Source organism: Microcebus murinus, chromosome 4 (assembly GCF_040939455.1).
Source record: "Microcebus murinus isolate Inina chromosome 4, M.murinus_Inina_mat1.0, whole genome shotgun sequence".
NCBI classification, from domain to species: Eukaryota; Metazoa; Chordata; class Mammalia; order Primates; family Cheirogaleidae; genus Microcebus; species Microcebus murinus.
The window spans coordinates 19,148,950-19,161,843 of record NC_134107.1 but is presented as its reverse complement, the minus strand read 5'-3'; the positions used below and the strand labels follow the sequence as shown (position 1 = coordinate 19,161,843).

Genomic DNA, 12,894 nt, shown 5'->3' with positions numbered 1-12,894 from the left:
CCAAGTGTGTGAAAAGCATATAAAGTGAAATGAAAAATTCTAAAGTAATTTGAATAATAAATTATGACTTCTGTATTATGAAATATTTAGGTAAGTCAAGTAATATTGAAATAGGAATGAAGGGGGAGGCAGCCCAAGTTCCCTTCCCCAACCATGTCCCCAGCATATGAGGGTTTTACTCTGTTAGAAAGTCTCTACCCAAGAAGCCATGAAGCTCAAAGATGGAGAGCCCTAGATCTTAGTTGATATTCTAAATCTTGGAAAGATATGTATGATCTTAGTTCTGCAGTTTTAGTTTGAGGTAGAAGCTATTGATGAAGTTCTACATTTGTGTCATATGTAGCAACCTTTGGTATAGCTATCTTTAGTCCATTAACTCAATCATTTATTTTAGTCTAATTTCAATTCAGTAGCTGTTTCTACAACAAAGAAACTATTGTTTTCCATCCTAGGAACAGCCCCTAAGAATTTCCACTGTTATTTCCTTAACTATGAATATCATTGGCTCCATTGTCCATATTTTTATCATCATATGTTTAATTAAATATTGGATCTTCTGTGTCATGAGGGCCTTAGATAATGAGTCACATAAATACTTATCTGAACCAATTAAATATCTTTATCCACCAAAAGTAGGCAATTTTAACTTAGGTAATAAATAGATTGAATCCAGGAAACCCAAAGATCCTATTTATTATATGTGAGCTTAAAGAGCAGATCTAAGCACTATGTCTCTCCCATTGGTAAATGCTAAAAGTTGCACAAATGTATTTTAATTCTGAAGAAGTATCAATGTGATTAAAATTACTGTGGATTAATTTATGACTCCAAGAGGAAGAGCTGATATATGCATAAGGCATCATTCTTTATGTCCCTTTCAGCTGAATTGAAAGAATTACTAATGTTTTTTTCTTATGAGGCAAAGGTGTTTGCTAGAACAAATTGTATCCACAACCATTTAGAATCTGAATTTATTTACTCCAATAAAAAATAGATGGATATTAACTGATACAGATGTTGCCTCAAAATATGCCACAGTCCATAAGAATTCTGTATAACCAGTCTCTATAGCCAACCTAGAAAGTCGAATATACATCTTGCAAAAATGTTTCATTTTACCCCAAATCTCTAAATAAGGGCAACCAGGGGAGCTAGAATAACGTAATATGCATGAGCTTGAAAGTACTTTAAAAACTATCAAGTCACAAAGGATCTGTGGAACCACTATTTTGAAGGAAAGCCAGAGAGCTAGACTCTGCATGTGGGGTCTCTTTCCTCTAAAAGTCTAGGATGACTCTAAAAGCAAAAAATGAAAGCATGAAAAGCTGGGAGGTCCTTTTTATAGATTGTTTACCCTGAAGGACAAGTGAAATTCAAGGTCTACTTTCTGGCATTTATTAGCAAAAATATCAAACATCTTGCAATATCAGATTTTGGTAAAGATGTAGAATAATGGGAGTGTTATACCCTGCTGATAGGAGTGTAACTTGTAACACAGCGTTAGGGAAAACTGCAATCATATGTAAAAGTGAGCATATGCAGGGGTCCTCAAACTATGGCCCGCTGGCCACATGCATCCCGCCGAGGAAAATTTGTTTTCATTTTGGTTTTTTTGCTTCAAAATAAGATATGTGCAGTATGCATAGGAATTTGTTCATAGTGTTTTTTAAAAAAAACTATAGTCCGGCCCTCCAATGGTCTGAGGGACAGTGAACTGTCCCCTGTTTAAAAAGTTTGAGGACCTCTGAATTCTACTTAGCACAAAAGAATTGCTTTCAGGATGCCTATAGCAATACTGTGTGAAATATAGAAAACTGGAAGCAACAAGTATGTTCCCTGATTGAATGATTACATAACCTGCAGTATATTCATGCATGGTGTAATACAAGCAGAGGAAATGATGCAAGTGAGGCAACATGCACCAATGTGACCAAATATTACAAATTTAACATTGTGGATAAAAGTAAAATTCAGAAAATTATGTACCATAAATATAATTTTAATAAAGATAAGGAGTAATAAAAGCTAAATGATATAGTTTAAGGATAAATTTAGCATTGATATTTTCTTGGGGGAAAACCAGAGAAACAGCATCAGGGAGGTACACAAAAGTAGTTTCAATTACATTGATAGTATTTTAGGTAAGAAGCTGTACAATTTATGAATAAATTCCACATATTATCAGATATGCACAAAATAATTTTATTATTTCATTTTGTTATTTTAAAATAATTTACTAGTTGCCAGCCATGCCCCATTTAGGGCAGTTTTAGTGGTGCCTTTTGAGAAAGGTCTTTTTCATCAGCCCTCAAGGCTTTGCCTTCCCTTTTCAAGAATGCAGTTGTTTCCTAGTTGTGGCCCCGGGGACGAGAGCAGGCCTTGGTCTGATGCTGCCACATATCTGAGGTGTGAGGGCCTGAGTGCAATGCAAGGCTATGCCCAGCTCTGGGAAGCAGAGGAAAGGTAAGGGAAGTTGGGTGTGTGTGGAAGCTGGGCAGAGCCCTGGCTAGAGATGTGTGGGCAAGGAGAATTGGCCCCACATGAACTCAGCTCCAGTTAAAATAATAAGAGTCTTAAAATATTTTTTCGTTTAGTAAACTTGTAGTGTAGATCTCTAGATTCTTTTATTCTTGTGTCTGCTTCTGCTCCTTGTATCCTTTGACTAATGTAGAACATTAGGACTATAGGTAACAAAATGTACTATATTTGGAATTTCTGCTAAATGAGTATATTTTAGCTGCTCTTTTCACAAAAACAAAAAAATGGGTAATTATGTAAAATGATAGATATTTTCATTTGTTTCTTGGTAGTAACCTTTTTTCCTGTTTATCTGTATCCAGTAACATCATGTTGTATACTTTAGATATGTATATGTTGTATACTTGAGATATACATACTAAAATTTGTTTGTTAAAAATGTAAATTTTTACAAAGCATAGATAATGCACCATATTGCAATGAAAACAATTTTATATTATTCCTGGTTTCTGATATGCCAAGAAGGCTGATGTTTGACAAAAATGTTTTTTTATAAAATTGAAAAATAATTATTTATAACACAACCTATTATTTTTAAGTGTGTAGGTATTTAAATTGAAATTAACCTTAGGGAAATACATTGCTTATGCAAACTAATACATTTCTTTACCAATATCTTCAGATTCATGAAAAGAAAATAAGAAGCTTTACTGAAGAATGGTAAAAATACACATGATCGCTAGTGAAAAAATTCACAAAAATAAACCAAAGTGAAGTATCCATCTATATTGTAATTAAGACTTGAATATGTTTTCTTCAACATTCACATTTCATCCAACAAAATTGTCCACTGATTGTTTCTGTAACAAAATATCATGTCAACCAAATGTCCTGACCTAGATATGGACAGTCACTGACCTGGAGGAATAGAAATAATTTTCAGACAAAATGTACAGAACAGCTACAGAAAGCTGCTTTGATGATAGAATAATGAACACTAAAACTTAAAATACATTTTTTTTACTCTAAAAATTTTTTCTAAGTGTTAGCCAAATTGCTTTCTCATGAATGTGAGTGATAATAAGTTTTCAAAAATAGCTTGTTTTTCCTCTTTGAAAAGAATAAACCACTTTCTTCTAGGTCCTATTTTAATATAAATTAAGAAAAATATTTAAAACAAGGTTTTTATTGTATTTTTTAAAAAAGAAACTAAGAAAAATAAAGTTATTAGGTGAGTTTAGTTTTATTTTTACTTGTACTAGGATACCCGTGCCTTTTATATATCCAGCAGAATTTTTCTATTTGATTTTAATCTGAAAACATAATTTGTTCCACTTCTCTGATGATGTTGCATGAATAAAGAGAAGCATTCCTTGCAAATCCATTCAATTGACTACATTACCCATTGTTAGAAATTATTGTCTGTTGCCTTAGAACTGGTAAAACACAAGTTCATTGTAAAAGGCATTCATATTCCATCTATAGTTAACCTTTCACACCAGAGTTTTTCCATAGCATTTTTCATGTCTGAATTTCTCAAGGTGTATATTAGAGGATTCAACATTGGAGTGATAACTGTATAAAATACAGTTAAGAGTTTATCAATAGGAAAGTTGGAGACAGGTCTAACATACATGAAAATACAGGGAACAAAAAAGAGGACAACCAAAGTGATGTGGGAGCTGCAGGTAGACAGGGCTTTCACCCTCCCTTCCTGACTGTGACTTTGAAGGGAGCTTAGAATGACTCCGTAGGAGATGAGTAGAAGGACAAAGACAACCATGCAGATGGCTCCACCATTGGCAACCACAGTGAGACCTATAAAGTAGGTGTCAGTGCATGCAAGTTCCAATAGTGGGTACATGTCGCAAGCGAAGTGGTCGATGACATTGGGGCCACAGAATGGGAGACTGTACACAAAGACAATTTGGACAACAGAGTGCAGAAAACCTCCAACCCAGGCCACCACCAACAGAAGGATGCAAGCCCATCGATTCATGATGGTCAAATAGTGCAGAGGCTTACAGATGGCCACGTAGCGGTCATAGGCCATTGCCACCAGAAGGAAGACCTCAGCTCCACCAAACAAGTGTCCAATAAAGATTTGGCCCATGCATGCTGGAAAAGAAATTGTCTTTTTATCACAGAGTAGGTCTATAAGCAATTTTGGTGATATATTAGTGGAATAAGCAGCATCCATGAGTGACAGGGAGGCCAGGAAGAAGTACATTGGGGAGCCCAAGGAGGGACTGCTGATAACAGTCACTAAGATGAGCAGGTTGCCCACCATCGTCACAACGTATATTAGTAAAAACATTACAAATAATGCTTTTTGCCCCACAGGATCCTGAGTGAGGCCCAGGAGGACAAATTCTGTCACATTGTTACTCTCTCCCATTTACTCTTCTGTAAGGCTTGTATCAGAGTTGAGAGCTCAGGAGAACAGCACCTGTAATGAAATTGTGACAGGACTATGAATACATCCACGATGCCATGGAGCATATCTTCATTATCAGACCCTCAGGAGTGGTTTTCACACAATAAATCTTTACTAAATATCTATTGAGGTCCTCTTCTAAAGATCACACAGGACCTTCCTTTAACAACTCCATTTTCCTCAGTTTGATTTTTGTTTTGGTCCTACAAGTAAAAGTTTCTACCTCTAAGTCTTAGTGGATATTCTATAGAAAAGAAAATTCAAAAGCCCAGCAATAATTCATACATTTATTAACTCCATATGTAAAATATGTTACTTCTTGGCTTAGACATCAGCTGTGAAAAACAGGAGAAGGGTTCTGGCTCTCAAGAAACTTACTCTCTGGTGGTGACAGTAAACTCTAAATAAATAAATTGGTATGGAGTCAGTCCTTTGAATTTGTAGCAGTAGTGGTATCTTTACCATATCATCAGTGTAGCTCCAAACATAACCTCATCTGAAGTATCTCACACAATACTACAGTAATCCACTGCCATAGCTTCAATATCTCATTCATTAAAGATATTGTGTCTTCATGAATCTCTCAGTAGATATCAAGCTACTGGACTTTGAACCATATTAAATAACTGCCAAATTATTTAGGACATTATTTTTTGTTCTTACTTGAATTGTCTGCTTTTTAAGAAGCTGGAAATAAATTCTACACATCCTATAAAGGACTGATAACTAGAATTTATTTAGAACTCAGGAAAATCAGCAAGGAAAAATCAAACAACCCTATCAAAAAGTGGGCAAAGGACATGAACAGAAATTTTTCAAAATAATCCAGAATAAAGGTCAACACATGTATGAAAAAATGCTCAACATCTCTAATCATCAGGGAAATGCAAATCAAAACTGCAATGAGATATCACTTATCTCCAGTAAGAATGGCCTTTATCAAAAAGTCCCCAAACAATAAATGATGGCGTGGATGCGGAGAGACAGGAACACTCCCACACTGCTGGTGGGACTGCAAACTAGTTCAACCTCTGTGGAAAGCAATATGGAGATACCTTAAAGTGATACAAGGAGATCTACCATTTGATTCAGCAATTCCACTACTGGGCATCTACCCAAAAGATCAGCTGACACTCTACAAACGGGACACCTGCACTCGAATGTTTATAGCAGCACAGTTCACAATCGCAAAGGTGTGGAAACAAGCCAGGTGCCCATCAATATATGAGTGGATAAATAAAATGTGGTATATGTATACCATGCAGTACTATTCAGCTTTAAGAAACAATGGTGATATAGCACCTCTTGTATTTTCCTGGATAGAGCTGGAACCCATTCTAATAAGTGAAGTATCTCAAGAATGGAAAAACAAGCACCACATGTACTCACCAGCAAATTGGTATTAACAGATCAACACCTAAGTGGACATAGAAATAACATTTATCGGGTGCCAGGCAGGTGAGGTGTGGAGGAGTCGATGGGTATATACAAACATAATGAGTGAGATCTGCAACATCTGGGGGATGGTCACGCTTGAAGCTCTGACTCGAGGTGCGAGGGGGACATGGGCAATATACATAACCTTAACATTTGTAACCCCATAATATGCTGAAATAAAAAAAAATAAAAATAAAAAAAAGAAGTTGTAATTCTGTTCATTTCCTCTTTACCTATATACAATTCCTATCACAGTCACATACACTACCCAGATTTTCAGCAGATAATTATGACCCATAATGAACTAACACATGGCTGTCACCAACCAGTGCATTAACAGCTGGTAGCTTTCTCAAAACTCTTGGGGTGAGCTAGGTGGTGAGGGAGGAGAAAATAGACACTGAAACGAGAGGTAAAGATCAGTGTTGCACGGGTTTATTTATAATGCTGTTTAGGCAATGATAATGCTCAAAAATAGAACTTGAGTGTCCAGATTCCATAAATAAGCAACACAATGATAATTTCAAGCTCAATAAAAGATGACATGGATTTGAGACATTTTCTGAATGTAATCACAAGCTTGTCTAAATTTGCTCATTGGAAAATAATGGGATTGACCCAAACAATCTCAGAATCCTTTCTTTTTGAGCTATGCAGTCCTACTTTATACTATGCTGCTGACATTTTTTCAACTTTCTTATTTTTATAATAAAATAGCAATTCCCCAGATTATAACTGTTCCTTGAAAAATGTAAGCCAGCGGCAAATTGAATTTGATCATTGCAGTGAGCAAATAATGACTCTAAGTTTCTCTTCAGGGTGTACCTATTTAAGATCCAAGACATCCTTGGAGAGAGAGAGCACAGCACAGTACTGAATAGTGTGGACTCTGGAGCCACACTGCCTCTGCCAGAATCCCAGTATCACCACTTACAATGTGACATTGAGCCGCTTAATAAACCTCTCTGTGCTTCAGTGTCGTCGTTTTTAGAATGAGAATACTCACAGAATGGAGATAACCATCTTAGGGTTGTTTCTGTATTACAGCAAAGTAAAGTGCCTAGCACAGTGCCTGGCACCTGGAATAGCCTGCATAAATGAGAGCTCTTATTAGCGTTCTTGAATTCATCACTCTGATCATTTGGTTAGAAAAATTCATCTTGATCTTGGTCAACCTGAAAAGAATTATAGGAATACACGGAGATAAAGTGAATAGTTCACCCATAGTCATTAATTTCTTTCTGGGAATATAATAAAATTATATATCTTAGGAATTACATAGCTAATTATATGTGAGCAGTAATTATACTTGTACTAGGATGGGCTTTGATGAGAAGCATGCAGAATAACAGGGCAGAAGTTGGACCCTTGACCAGAGGGAGAACTGCATAGCAGAAAATAAAGAAAGAAAAGATCAAATCGGGAAACAGAGAAATTATAGTTAATAAATGAATGTTCACGAGTTATAAGAGTATTAATGTGATAATTAAATGAGACTGGAATTCTTTTACACATCTTCCACAGAAAGATTATTTTTCAGGGAGGAAGTACTGGGAGCTCAACCTCTCTAGGAGCCTGGGGATATACAGGAAGCTTCATGAGGCAGGCGTACCAAATAAGACAGATCAGATCCTAGTAAAGAAAACTTTTAAACATTCCAAAAAAAAGAAATCAACAATTCCCTAAAGTTTCTAGATCTGAGGGTTGAGGACAAAGTTAAAGAGCAGAGAAGAATGGGACAAGTATTGATATAAACTCCAAATTTCTACTTATTCACTGCTGAGGAAAATTATAGCATTAATAAACCTCTCATGTAGACAAGATGATTCCATTTACATGGATTTGGCAGTAGGGGACGTCATGTGTATGAAAAGGTTGAGTTCTTTCTATAAGCCCGTTGTGATGCACATTCTACACATCTCGGTCACATAATATAGGAGTTCTGTCAATTTTGAAGCTATAGACTGACATAGCTATAACTGTCAAAAATATAACTGTATAAAGTCATCTGTATCGAATTCTCTATTTTCATCCACACCTCACTTTCTACAAGGTTTAGTGCCTTTTCTCTCTTTAATCATTAATGACAGATTTCACCAGGATAAATCTTCTGTTGGACAATTTAACTATTAATATTTACTTATAAATGTAGAGTACATAAACTATCCTCTAAAGTTTAAGTCATCAAATATTTAATACTTTAAAAAACAAAAAATAGTATTGCTTGGCTTTCAACTTAAAACAATAAGATAATACTTTTATAGAAGAAAAATAAGTTATAGTAGCTTCTTAAGAACATGAAATTTTAAAAGATAAATTCACATGCTAGCAAAAATACTCTCTATAGTATTTTTAAATTACAGTCTTTTAGATCTTTCTAAATGACAGTAGACAAGGTACTTCCCTGAGCAAAGATTTCTTCATATACATATATACACACATACTAACATATCTGCTTGAATAATTTTTGATTCCTACATATCTGAAAAGCTCATATCTTCCTTCTGGAACATAATAGGCATTTGTTTCTTTACACTCTAACATGTTTTGTATGATATGCAATTTTAAATTCCCTAATTCATATATATCTAAAATAATTCTACTGCTTTGTTAATAATACATCATGTAAAATAGCATGTGCCCAAAACTGAGATTATAATCCATTTGTTTATGTGTTATACACGTAACATGCAATGTATTTTTCTTTTTTTATTTGGCAAAATGGAAAGGAAGCACCTATCAGGCCATATATTAAAATAAATACACTTTGTATATTCTGATTAATGTCTGTGTTTCCAATTTAGATTTCTCCAATGGAAACATGATATTTGAGACATCAGTATATTTCAATACATAACAGGAATTTTCAATGAGTAACCCATGTCAGTTATTTCAAGAACTCACTTCTTGGGTCTTGTCCTTGATCTGGAAAACTCAGTGCTTCTTTTGCTGACTCTATTGTAAATACTTCACGCATCCATGTGTGATCATGGAACACATGGTAATATGTGGGTGATGAATGAATCTAGAAATAGATCCCAGTGGCTACAGTCTTTATATCTACATAGGTTTCCTATTCTCTCATTTTGTCAGAGAGATGTAGAAGTATCCAAAGCACATGCCTAATATACAAAGTCACTTAAATTTATTGTCAATATTCACTGTACAGGCAATTGAATATTCTCACCTGATGAGAAAATTTGTTCATAGAAAAACAAAGATGCTATGTTTGTATAATTCTGTAAAAATTGACCTAATTAGTGGAATTAACATGGCCAGACACATTTTTGATGGCACAAATAAACAAAAAATTTATCAAAACTAACCTTAGTTACTGAATTTTTATCTTCTCAATTATGATGAAACAACCGAAAAAGTACTTTATGATGATCTAACATTTATTATAACATTCATCTGCTTAGTTACCAACTTCTGTACCCACCAAGACAAATATGGGATCTGATCTCTTCGAAAAAACAATGACAGAGCTTTCTCACAGGTAGAAAAAAAATCTTTAGTTTTTCAGTCATTCAAACATCATACCCCTATGACACTGCTTTACTAATTAAAAGTATCCCCTCTATCTTCCCAGTCTCATCCCAGGAAATCTAGTTAGACCCTCTACAAATTTATACAAGTAATGAGGATATAATAAGAAAAAATAACAGCTATAGGATGAGATACCAACCGAACACATACTCCAGCTTTGTATAAAAATTGAGTTTTCAGAAATCTCTTGAGTTATTTTATCAGAGAAATAATTCTTCCATTTATATGTGCAGACACAGTTTATGGCTTTTCAAATAATCACTCCTTTAAAAGAAAGAGACTGTACGTTCATCACACATGAGTTAATTAGAATATTTGGAACAAATTCAAATTAAGTAACCTCTCTGAACAGTTTTCTTCCCTAGAATAATCCCTAGAGGAAAAAGCCTTTGGTCTTGCCAAGAAAAAGTAGATGAATGCTACGGAATGTGAAAAGCCTGTAATGTGAAAGAAAAAGTCTAAAATAAATGGAATAATAAATTATGAGTTTCACATTATGAAATATTTAGGTAAGTCAAGTAATATTTAAACCAGAGTCAAGGGGGAAGCAGCCCAAGTTGCCTTCCCCAACCATGTCCCAGGAAAGGAGAGTTTTACTCTGTTAGAAAATCTCTGCCCCTGAAGCTCTGAAGCTCAAAGACAGAGGGTGTTATATCATAGTTGATATTCTAAATCTTGGAAAGATAAGTATGATCTTAGTCCTGCAGTTTAAGAGTGAGGTAGAAGCTCCGATGAAGGTCTACACCTGTGTCTGATGTAGCCATAGTGATCTTTAGTCCATTAACTCAATCCTTAACTTTCATCTAATTTCAATGCAGTAGCTGTTTCTACAAGAAAAAAGTTGTTATTTTCCAACACAGGAACAGGACCTAAGAACTTACACTTCATTTCCCTAACTGTGGATGTGATTGGCTCCATCAAGCATCTTGATCTTCTCATCATATGTTTAGTTAAATATTGGCTCTGATGTGTCATAAGGGCCTTAGATAAAAAGTCACATAAATACCTATCTGATCCAGCTAAATATCTTTATCCACTAAAAGTAGGCAGTTTTTAACTTATGTAATAAATGGATTCAATCCAGGAAACCCAAATATCCTATGTATCATAGTTGAAATTTAAAGACGAGATCTAAGCACTATTCCTCTCTTATTGATAAGTGCTAAAAGATGCACAAATATATTTTAATTATGAAGAACTATCTTATGACCAAAGTTACTGTGGATTCACTTATGACTCCAAGAGGAAGAACTAATATATGCATAAGGCATCATTCTCTATGTCCTTTTCAGCTGGATTCAAAGAACTACTACTGTTTTCTTCTTGTGAGGCAAAGGTGTTTGCTAGAATTGATGATGTCCACAACAGGCTAGAATCTGAATAGTTAAATTCCAATGGAACTCCAATAAAATACATGGAAAATATTAACTGATGTAGATGTTGCCTCAAAATATGCCATAGTCCACAGGAATTCTGTATAATCAATCTCTATAGCCAAACTAGAAAGTCAAATATACATGTTGCAAAAATGTTTCATTTTACCCCAAATCTCCAGTTAAAAACAGCCAAGAGGATAGAAAAACATAATATGCATGAACTTGAAAGCACTTATAAACTAGCAAGGCACAAAAGATCTGTGGGACCAGTATTCTGAAGGAAAGCGAGAGAGCTAGACCCTGCATGTGGGGTCTCTTTCCTCTAAAAGTATAGGATAATTCTAAAGGCCAAAAATGAAAGCCTGAAAAGCTTGGAGGCCCTTTCTACAGATGCATTACTCTGAAGGACAAGTGAAATTCAAGATCTATCAAGGAGAAGAATCCTTTTTCAATAGTCAGTTTCATCTGAGACCATTTGAGGTCTTTACTCTTGGAATGTGGGAGAATAGACCATAGAGTGGTCCTGAAAGGAAATCAAGTCCAGTCTGAAACATCTAATTTCTTGATTGAATTAATGTTATCTGGGATCTTTACTTCTGCAGTCCTAGTTGTCAGGCAGAAACACAGGAAATCCTCCCTTAAATAGGAAAATATAGTAGAAAGTCTTGTGTCATCTCACAGCTTTCTATTTATAAAATATAGCATTTAAAAAGAACAAAATATAGGTGAAGACAAGGCCTGATTCAAAGGCAAGAGCAATAAAAATGAATATAGATGATTCAAATAATTAAAAACAAGCATTTAAAAATAAGCTTAATAGGTACAAAAATTAAATCTCAAGACAGATAATAAATTTGAAAACTATGATAAAAAAAGACTCTGATTGGCTTTAACAGCATATTAGAAACTGATAAAAGAGAATTAGTAAATTAGAAGAAAGATTAGGAAAATATGCAGGCTAATGTTGAGAGCAATAAAGTAAATGCAGAAAATAGTATAGAAGAGGTATAAAGGACACAATGTAAAGTAATGCACAATTACTGTACTTACAATTCCAGAAAGAGAAGAGAAGGAGAATAGGGTATCCAAAATATATAAAAAGATACAGCTGAAAAATTTTCTAAAACTGTTGAAAGACTTTAAACTATTAATTCATAGTGTGTTACAAGTTTCTTGAAGAATAAATATTAAAAAGACACACAGCCTCCCTGGGCTCAACCAGGAATAAATAGAATTCCTGAACAGACCAAAATCAAGTACTGAAATTGATACAGCAATAAAAGGATAAATAGAAAAGGTAAACATAATGAGACCAAAAGGCGAAGATAGATAGATTATTCAGAACATAGTGCATTCAAGACAGCAATAGTAAGACTGACAACCTATTTCTTCAAAAGCAGTGCTGAAAACCAGAAGATGAAGGAAACAGATCTTCATGGTGCTAACTGAAAATATGTGTGCACATAGAACTAAATATAAATTTTAAAATCTTATAGAAACTTAGGCAAAATGCAGAGATTTTCCTGACCAGATTAAAAAAGTACTTAGAGATTTTATAACCAGGCAAATGATGCTATATAGACTTCTGAATACTGATATTCAGGAAAAAGGAAAAAG

The 12,894-nt window shown here is 34.6% G+C and overlaps 1 protein-coding gene across 1 annotated transcript; it reads right to left on the bottom strand.

Moving 5' to 3' along the window:
• Window positions 1–3,946: 3,946 nt before the first annotated feature.
• LOC105884138 (olfactory receptor 4A5-like) lies at window positions 3,947–4,876 on the bottom strand. Its single transcript, XM_012787851.2, has one exon. The coding sequence runs from the start codon at window positions 4,874–4,876 to the stop codon at window positions 3,947–3,949; it is 930 nt and encodes a 309-aa protein (XP_012643305.1).
• Window positions 4,877–12,894: the final 8,018 nt, after the last annotated feature.